General features: G+C 39.8%; 1 protein-coding gene across 1 annotated transcript in view; it reads left to right on the top strand.

The window, feature by feature from the left end:
- The first annotated feature begins 453 nt into the window (after positions 1-453).
- Positions 454-10,119, top strand: part of eys (EGF-like photoreceptor maintenance factor) — a 158,693-nt gene continuing 149,027 nt past the window's right edge. The window contains exons 1-3 of the mRNA XM_085800277.1: positions 454-653; positions 7,837-8,721; positions 9,324-9,440. Coding sequence (XP_085656403.1) covers positions 7,977-8,721; positions 9,324-9,440 — 862 coding nt within the window. The 5' untranslated portion in view covers positions 454-653; positions 7,837-7,976. The remainder of the gene's footprint in view (positions 654-7,836; positions 8,722-9,323; positions 9,441-10,119) is intronic.

The raw sequence follows: 10,119 nt of genomic DNA, 5'->3' as shown, positions 1-10,119 counted from the left end.
ATTGGAAGCTGCAGTCCCACAGCGATGAACCCTCTGAATGGCTGCATTAGTGATCAGAGTGTAATCTTCATCTAATTATCAGCCCAAGCAATTGAAAGAGCTCATGCATGCCAAAGTGTTACAGTAATGTGTATTTATTTGCTAGGTAATGCGTGAAATAGCTATCAATTTGTTAAATAAATGGGTAAAGTAGTTTTTGGGGTCTTGGCTTTTATTAAATGTAAATCCAGATCCGCTTTAGTGATTAGACCAGTCCAGTCAATTTTTATTTTTATGTTTTATTTTTTCACCCCACAGGTACTATATATAAAATCATTTAGATTTACAGGGAGAGCTTCACTTATTTACAGAAGATAATAACTTGGCTTGGCTAATGAATATTTAGTTAAGCCTAATTAAATAATCAATCAGGCAGGCTGTATCCCCGCCCTGCCCTGCCCCAGAGGCCCCATCTCCTTATGCAAGCAGGCACGCCTTCAGCCCTCAGCGTCTGATCACATTTCTACAGCAACATGTTTCCTCCTCTGTGAGCTTAGATGGCTCAGCTGTCACACTCCCCAGGGAGACAGACACATATCAGCTCTGAATAAGAAACTCTCCAGTGCGATGCTACAAGTCACCATCCCAGAGCGGAACACCCTTTCAGCTTAATGGTGAGCATGCATCCTACCAACCTGGTATACACACTCACACAAACATGTAACATTAACAGTGTAATGGTCAAGCAGCAGAGACGTGGTTGTGGCGCTCTGCGTGTGGCAGCAGATGGGACATGTGTGCACTTTACTAGTCAGATTACCCGTCCATAGTAAATCCTGGGCCTACCGTTTGCAGAATGGGGGCGGGAAGACGCGTCGGCTGAGCTTAATGCTAAGCTGTTGTTTAATGCAGACCCTGTGGCTGCCGGCCGGCTTCAGCTTTGAATATGTGAGAAGAAGCAGTAGTGTTGTGGCCAAGCTCTGTCAGCTTCACCTCACTCTAACAGACAGACAGACTCGCTCAGAATAAATGATCAAGACCCTATTAGAATGTGATACACAGACTTACAGTACCTGCTCAGACCATTTGGAAACTGAAAGAACAGCCTGTTACAGTCTATAGTTGTTTTATTTTGTACGCAGGCTACAGTAATACCAGAGAAAATATGTAATGTTTAAGAGCCTCATGAGATCTGTGATGTAAATTAGGCTCATGAGAGAAACTATTAGTATATAATATGAAAAAGCAGAAAAAACATTTCAAGTCTTTATTACTAGGTAGTGTTGGTCATCAGATGTATTGTATGGTGCAACAAGAAAGTACAAAGGGAATCTTTTCAATGAGAATACATAATCTTTAGTTTCTTTTTCGTAATTTTAGATATGGGCTGTGGAAAATAAAGTGTTTGAAACTGGCATCAATTTATAAATAGTTAAAGTCATGAAGTACACATGCCAATTCCTTTTTTTTTTATAAGTTCCGTATGAAAACTATCCAGAGAAACCTTGTCTGTGTGAGTGTGTGTGTGTTTTTTTGTTGTTGTTTAAATCTTTGGTCCACATTTGGATCTGGATCGGCACTAAAAACTAATCACTTGCTCCTTGGCTGATGGCCAAACCTTCCACCAAATGTAATTGAAATCTGATAACAGGTTTTTGAGGCATCCTTTGAAATAACAAACAAACAAACAAACATGCGGGGCTGGAGATTTAACCTCCTCAGCAGAGGTAATCAGCAGAGACCTCAGGGCTTCCAGGTACTTTACCTGTTTTCCTTTTATTCCATGACAAAAAACAAACTGTGAGGTACCAGCGCCCCTTATGTACTTTTGCATTTCAAGAGCACATAAATCTTTTAAATCGTTTCTAAACCATGATAAAATAGGTAGACGGTTGATCCGGTAACACTTTACTTGACGCCGATCTCTATAACACATTATAACCATACTTATAATGAGTTATAATGCAGTTTTAGCACTGTATAACTACAGTTATAAACACTCGTAAATTATCATAATGCTTTATAACAATAAGCATAACACACTATAAAGCATTTTATCATGACTTATAAGGTCAGGTATTATAATACGTTATAATTGTTAGTAACTCGCTGACAATGACCACATCAATAATGCATTATTAATATAGTTAGAATGTGTTATAATTGGCTTATAAACATGTATAACTATAAACACTCATTAATTATCATAAAACTATAACAATAAGCATAACACATTATAGAGCATTTTATAATGGCTTATAAGGTCTTAGTATTATAATAGAGTTATAATGCTCTATAATGTGTTATGCTTATTGTTATAAAGTCTTATGATAATTTATGAGTGTTTATAATGATAGCTATACACGTTTATAAGCCAACTATAACTATAATGCACTATAATGACCTTATAAGTCATGATAAAATGCTTTAGTGCTGTAGTTATACAGTGTTATAACTGCATTATACCTCATAAGTATGGTTATAATGTGTTATAGAGATAGGCGTCAAGTAAAGTGTTACCGTTGATCCTTATAACACTGTATTGTACTGTATGTTCTGTACAGATATGTTTTGTTTTGCTCCATCTCTACCAACTTTCAGATCATACAGTATAAGAGCTTTGAAAAAATCTGACTGATTTTGTGATTCTGTAATGAATGAGAGCACTAGAGATTCCCAGGAACAGAGGTGAGAGATTTTGTGAATTTACTGATTGAAGAGAGCTCAACTCTTCCAACTCCGGCACATCTGTTAACACCAAGGTGCAGCCAGCTCAGTGTTGGTGAGTATGAAAAAAACATTTAGCTCATACTTTGACCTGCCCACACAGTCAGGAAATCATAAAGCAATTTTCTGCTCTGCAGAGGTACCGCATCCTAACCTAGCACCCGAACATGGGTCACATGACCACGCTGCCTCATAGACCCACTGTGTTTCCTTTATACAGGGCTCCAAAGGCTCAGTGTGGCTGAGAGACTGTGTACCCCAATTCCCTGAAGCACTGCACAATGTTCAGAACAAAACAAAGACACACAACCTTTCCTTATTGAGGTTCCCCTCCAGAGCACCAAATAAACAGGAAACACTTTAGCCTACACTACATGGGGGCTAGTGACTGATGAAGGTGTTGCCTCAAACAAAAATGAGCAATTCATAGAGGTGAAGTCATGCTGCCGCGCTGCTGTTGGATCTGGCCTAATTCAACCCAATGCTTATTCTTTTCTTTGAGGTATTGTGGTCTTTCAGACATCCTGCAGTTGCAACTCTTTGAAATGTTCCTTTGGGTCACAGAGAGCAAAGAAAGAAACCAAGAAATATATATTTTTATTATTGTATGTGAGAGTAAACATGTTAACAGAAACACACTGTTTCTATTTTGAGATAAATCCAAAATGATCTACTTTTTGTGTGTTTGTTTTCACTCAGTAAATGAATGTTAGTGGTTCAATGCTGCGATGTGAGTCAAAATTAGTTTTGCCATTGGCATTAATTACTGCATTCAGAGTAGGAATATTGATGTGGGGGTTGGTTTTCAGGGTTTCAGGGCCCGGATGCTCATCAGTGTTATAACTGATTAGTGATGATCCACATAGCTGCCCAGGGAGCGCAAGTGATCAGTCCAACAGCGGCTGTGGCCAGCAGCCTGCTGGTGTTTGGCTAATCAGTCCTCCAGTGTCTCCACGGTGACATCAATGGCTCAGTGGCATCCGGCTGGTGATAAAAAAAAAAGAAACACTGCAAAAGAATAAACAGCTTTTTTTAGAGATTCAAAGTTTAGCTGCAGGATGTGAGTTATTATGTTTTCACATGATGATAATATTTGTGGTTTTAATTTGTAAATGTCTTCCAATGGGCTTAATGATGGTGGTTAACCTGTTTACCGCTCTAACCTGCTCTGAAATAGGATGCCATCCACCAAACTTGGCAACACAGTGTTATCAGAAATAGGCTGTTTAACAGTGAGTGGACAGAGAAATGAGTTCTGTGCCAGTTGATTTGTAAGCCTCTGTGTTTACCTTGCTGTGAGACTTGTTCCGGTGAAATAACTTTCCAAAAGATTGTTTCCCCTTTCACAGAGAAAAGGACCGGCTTTTCGGAAAGAATTGGCTCGCTTATGTCATGTTGTTCCTGCTCTATCGAGTTATTTGTTAGTATTAAAAAATGAAAAAAAGACCAAGGACTCTTTGTTGGCAGTCATAAAGTCATAAAGTTTGTCAAACCTCTTGTGATGATTAGCTTTTTGTTTCTGATTTAATATTTTCCGCAGCTTCATTGACATCAAGACACTTTCTTTGTTGATGTTCTCAGGGTGTATGCCAAAAAGCAGCAGATCTAGGTGTAGGAGGTTCATAACTTTAAATGATACTTTCTATTCAATTTCCGAGAAGTTATTCCCTGGTCCCTGAGAAACAACAATACAGTACACTCACCATACATCACAACGGCAAACTTCAACAACATTCAGCCACTGCAGCTGTCAGGGTCTGAGAAGTTCTGAATCAAGGACATCATAATGAGAAATTTACATATACAAGGAGGCTTGCACTATTTATCCCAACGATGTTTGCCTCAAAATTACACCTGCGCGTCCTCATTCTCGCACAAGTGCCATTATACTGTAACTAGCAACTGTGCCTCGCTCGCTAACCAACATCTTCATCACTGTCGTTGTGCTGACGGCTTAATGAGCCAAACTTTGCTACTTGTGTAGAGAGAGAGAGAGGAAAAAACGTAATCTTTCTCTCAGATGGTGAGTTAGCAACTGTTTTCAGATGCAGCCTAGATTACATTCTCTACTGTACTCAGTTGTCATGTGAAATAACCCAGCAAAGGCTTACTGTATTTGTACATGAATTTATGCGTATAGGGCTGTGCCTGTCAATTATTCCAGTCCCTTTATTATTGATTAATTACCATATCTCATTCATGATTATTTGATGAATTGTTTTGAGTATAAAATGTTTAGTCTTTTCCGTCTAAATACTTGTTGAAAATGCAAATATATTTAGTTTACTTTTTAGCATATAGATAAAAATTACAAGAGATGTAAAACAACTAATTATCTTAGATTTTCCAGTTTAATTGTGTCTTGATTATCTAATTGATTAATCAGCCAAGCTTTTCAGCCACTGTGGTCTATTATGTGTTGTATGATGGACAAGGAGGGACATGTGGGTGGGCCCTACCAGTTTGATGTGATAATTTGTTGTGTCCTCTTGTCGTCTCTCAGTCATCAGTCAACCAAGGATTTACACAGCTCCCTTGATCCATTGCCCTCTGCACGCCTGCGTGATTGGCATCCTAAACCGTGGGTTGAACTGAGCAATAATGAAAGCAGGAGGCCAAAGGAGACAAATAGTTGACCCCTACGTACATGACCTTGCTTCTGACCCTGTGCCCCTTATTACTTGAGCCACCCCTGTGTACGGCCTGCACTTTAATCCCAGCTGATCAATACCTCTAAGGTGTCTTAATATCCCACAAAAGCCTGTGCTCTGTGTGTTTAAGTGGAAGCCTGGCATATAGATCGCTGTAATAGCACGAATTGGTATTGAATGTGATTCAGATTAAATGAATTTGAAGCACCACACAATTAAGAAGGATGATTGTGCTTTAGGGTCTAAATTGCATTCATCATGCAAACTGTGTAGTCGAAACAGCCTCTAAATATCTTACTTTGGACTGTAAACAAATTAGCAGCAGCGTATTAGAGGAAACTCAGCTTTGCATGCTTGCTGCATCATTGCTAAATTTCTGTGGAAATTGGAAAGAAAAAAAAATCCCTGCCAGGGCCGTTCCTCCTCCTGCAATTTCTTTTTTCTCCCCTGGCCACATTGTTTCCTCTAGAATCGATCTATTACTCATGCTGCTTGTTGACATTGCCAGTTTGCTGTCACATGCGTGGTGATATAAGATGGTCCTCTTTTTATCCCAGATGTCTCCTCGCTCCAACTTTGGATTACAGATCTCTGTGAGACAGGAAGGCTGTGTGCTGACCAAAATGTTGTTATGGTTGGTATATGAGGTGAAAATAACTGTAATAATAATATGCAGTGTCCAAGTCCAATTTCTATATGCGGTATCAGCCGTGACCTCCTGCCTCAATTTCATTGCTAGTGAGGGGCAAAGGATGTCAGTCAACAGCACTGCTACTACAGTATATACTTTCCATAGCCGCAGAACCTGCTCTGGCTGACAATGTGTTTGGGCATATTAGAATCTGGTGATGGTCTTTTTAGTTTATTTTTTCCATTCATTTCTGTATTGATTTGGACTTCTTTTAGGTTGGCTTTTAGGTGCCACTTTGGGTTGTTTCATGGATGTTATTCTTTATATGACTCTTGGCAGTTTTATTGCCTCCGCCAAGGAAGTTATTTTTTCCCCGCTGTGTTTATTTGTCAGCAGGATTACTCAAAGAGTACTGAACCAATTTGCCCTGAACTTAGTGGACTGATGGGGCATGGGTCAGAGAGAACCATATTACATTTTGGGGCAGATCCAGGTTAGTTTTTGTGAATTTGATTTTTTTTTTCACTGAAGTCTGCCGTATGTTATTTGAAATTGGTCCTGGTTGAAAGTCTTTTTGTTTATTGTGTTTTATTTTCACATTTTTGTGAAGTGAAGATGTGGTGACATATTGTATCTATCCCATTCCATGGTTTTATGTTGCTCTGCCAAGTATTGTTATTGTTGCCTACCTAGTCTAGGACATAGAAATGGAACATTCTGCAAATGATCATCACTGCAGCAATGTTGCACTATGGAACAACACCTCAGACCAAAACAAACGCAGTGTGCTCAGATGTAACAAAGGTCAGTGAAAACTACTGCCTCCTGAACATGACGCTTATTAAGAAGGCTAGCATTAAACAAAAACAATGAGCTGTAAAAATGACAGTCATTAAACGGCTCCGTAGAGCAGAGGTGATAGTACTCTCTGTATGTGTTTGGTCTTTTTAAAATTCAATCGTAATTTGATCATAGTAGCTTCGAATAAGTCAAATAAAAAATATAAATTGGTATTAATGATAAAATTAATGGTATTAATGGATTAGTATATATCCTTAAGAAAAGAAGAAAGACATGTTATATCCACACACACACACACATGCGTACACAGACACAGACACACACACACACACAAACCAATTACACATTTGAGTTTTCATTATTGTTTTCTTTAGAGATCAGGTGACAGCTTTCCGCTTTGTTCAGTGAAGCACAATGGTGAACCTCGTCGTATGTAAATCAGGTCTTGGAGGTGCCCACACAGCCCTCCTGACAATACTTGCAATCTCATTCACTTTATCACTCCTCCTTTTATTGATATTGGTGTTCCATATTCAGCGTTTTATTACTTATCACCGTGCAGTTATTCATATCAGCCCTTGTGAGCTGATCAAGGAGCAGAGTTTTTCACTTGCAGGGAGGCTTCTCTACTTTGTTGTTTTATCTTGTGCACACGTATAAAAAGGGCCTGAGGGAAAAAGACAATGCTGTCTGCTTTAACTCATCTCACTGCCTGACACTGAGGTATCAGGCACCGACAGGGGAGAGAGAATATTTTATCTGACATTGTCACTCTCTGTAGGAACCTCGGGGAGGCCGAGGCTGCTGTGACACACTTGGTGGTCAGCAGCACTGCACATGATTATGACAGCTCTGCTAGACTCGCTGAAGCCACAAGTCTATGTGTTACAATGAAGTAAAATCTTCATGATAGCACTGTGGGCTCTGGTTGTACTTTAATCATATTTTAAACTTTAAAGATATAGTCATGGGGGGTAAAAAGCATGCCAGGTTTTATAAAAAGTCAACTCCTTTTTCATTAACTTCAAATATCTCTGTTTTCCCAAGGTCATTCCTCATGTGGACAATGTGGAAGTGCATCTCATGAAGAAGGATACAACGTGTTCCCCTCATCTATTCACCAGATGACACAAGTCAGCTTTGAAAGTCCCCTATTGATTTGGATGAAATAGTACGAGAGAGGAAACATGGGAGCATCATTGTATCACTTGATTGCTTTCTTTGTGGCTGCGGGCACGATCCGCTGCCAGACAGTTTGCAACAGACAGGCTTCACTTGAATGGCACCTGAAACAACGCACAGTCCAAATGAATTGGACTCTCGTAGGAAACATCTGCACGAGCGTCTCCGAGTGCTGGGATTCTCCGGGGGGGGACGAGTCGAGCGGGCACCCTCCCGGCTTCCCACAGATATGCCCGCTTCAGCTGCAACACGGAGACAGACTGCTGATGTCTGCTGATGAAACGCTCAAGTTGTACGGCGTCAGACTCCTCAACGTTTCAAAACACGACTTTGAGAGCTGCTCTGCACGTGGTCAGATAAAAGATCAGTTCCTTTTCCCCCACAATATAAATGAAAGCGCGCAAACGGAGGCCAAGTGGCTCGTTCCAGGTCATCATTACTTCATCGCTCTGCATGAGGGAGATCCGCAGCTGTGCAAGCTTGGCTTAAGGCTGAATGTGTCTGTTAAAACGCAACTTTGTCAGGGTTCTCCTCTGCTTCGACTTTGTTCAGGGAACGGTATTTGTCAAACAGACCTCTGGGAGGGCGCGTACCACTGTCGATGCCACCACCATTACTCTGGGAGGTTCTGTGAAAAGTTTGATGCCTGTTTGGATAACCCTTGTGAAAACAAAGGAGTCTGTTTGAGCAATGGATCCACAGATCCAAACCACAGAACATATAAATGTCTGTGTCCTCCACATTTTACAGGTAAGGACAAAACCCATTTGTGAACCTCTCTTAAATTATTTGAATTAGAACTGGATCAAAAACTGTTATTACACTTCAGTGGTTTTATTTTTACCTTTGTTGTACAATGAAACTGTCTTGAATCAGATATTATTTGATGTGCTGAGGTACGTCCACATCAAAGAAAACCATCTCCTCAGAGAAACCTACCTTCCTGAATATTTTGTAACATCTGATTGATGCTTGTCATAGAATTTCACTCAATTTTAAAGAATATAAAAGAAACTTAAAACAGAATCAAGCTGTGTTCTTAATTATATATTTATTGGACATATAATGTTATTCAGCAAAAGCCCCGACACTCAGACGTAATGCAAACACAATTAATATTAAAACAGCTTGCATTCTAAATGACTTCTTTCTTAATCTCTTTGCTGCCAGCACACTCTCTTGCAGCAGTATATCTACAGTAATTATTTAATTTTCATTTTTTTCCAATTAGGAATCCAAATAAATAGCAGCAGAGTTCTGTGCATGTGGAAAAAAAAAACTTCAATCCAGGCACAGGTTTTTGTTTCTGTGTTTCAGGTTTCAACACTCAACTGACTTTCCATTTGTTTCAGGGGTTAACTGCTCTGAAGTCATTGGGAAAGAAAACTGTGACAGGATTTGTGAAAACGGGACGTGTGTTCAAGTGTCGCCCACGTCCTTCAAATGCATCTGTGACACAGGAGTCTGTGGTAAGATGCTCTTACTCAAGTGGTTGTTGGTGTAGTACGAATGGATCGTCTGTCACTATGACGATGAGAACCTGTTCTTTGAGTGTTATCGCACACTTTTGATCCCTGACAGACGAAGCACATACGCAGACAATCTTTTTCTGTTTCTTTTCTCCACCATTGACGTCGTACAACAAAGGCAGCGACAGAGATCTCACCGCATCCTGCTCTCAGATGCACATTTGCCTCACAGGGGCAACTATCTTCGGAAAGGTCAAAGCTGGAAACTACAAAAGCCATACATCATGAAAAGATCAGCATTTCCTTATGGGCTTTAAGCCCGATCCCACTTGGTTGTGGATTTGTCACTATAATATATGAAGTGGCCACTTCAAATCAAATACCTCATGTTACGACCAGTGACATGTGGTTGTAAAAAAGCCAGGGCTAAACATCTGGCTAACTGAGCATGTCGCAGTTGATCAAACAAAAGGTTTACAGCGATCAATTATAGTGTGATTTATTATATGTTGCTTCTGCTGAGCATATTAAATAGGACCTTTGATACCGGCCACCTTCTGTGAGCTCGCTAGAACCAATGTAAAACATGGCTAAAAAGCAGCATTCGTAATATTTTATATTTTATTATTTAATGTACCTTGGGTGGAAGAGGTTTTCCCATTAGTTCTCTTAGATTTCT

Source organism: Trachurus japonicus, chromosome 15 (genome assembly GCF_045865225.1).
Source record: "Trachurus japonicus isolate A0001 chromosome 15, Traja_1.0".
Taxonomy (NCBI): Eukaryota; Metazoa; Chordata; class Actinopteri; order Carangiformes; family Carangidae; genus Trachurus; species Trachurus japonicus.
This window is presented reverse-complemented; position numbering and strand designations above follow the sequence as displayed.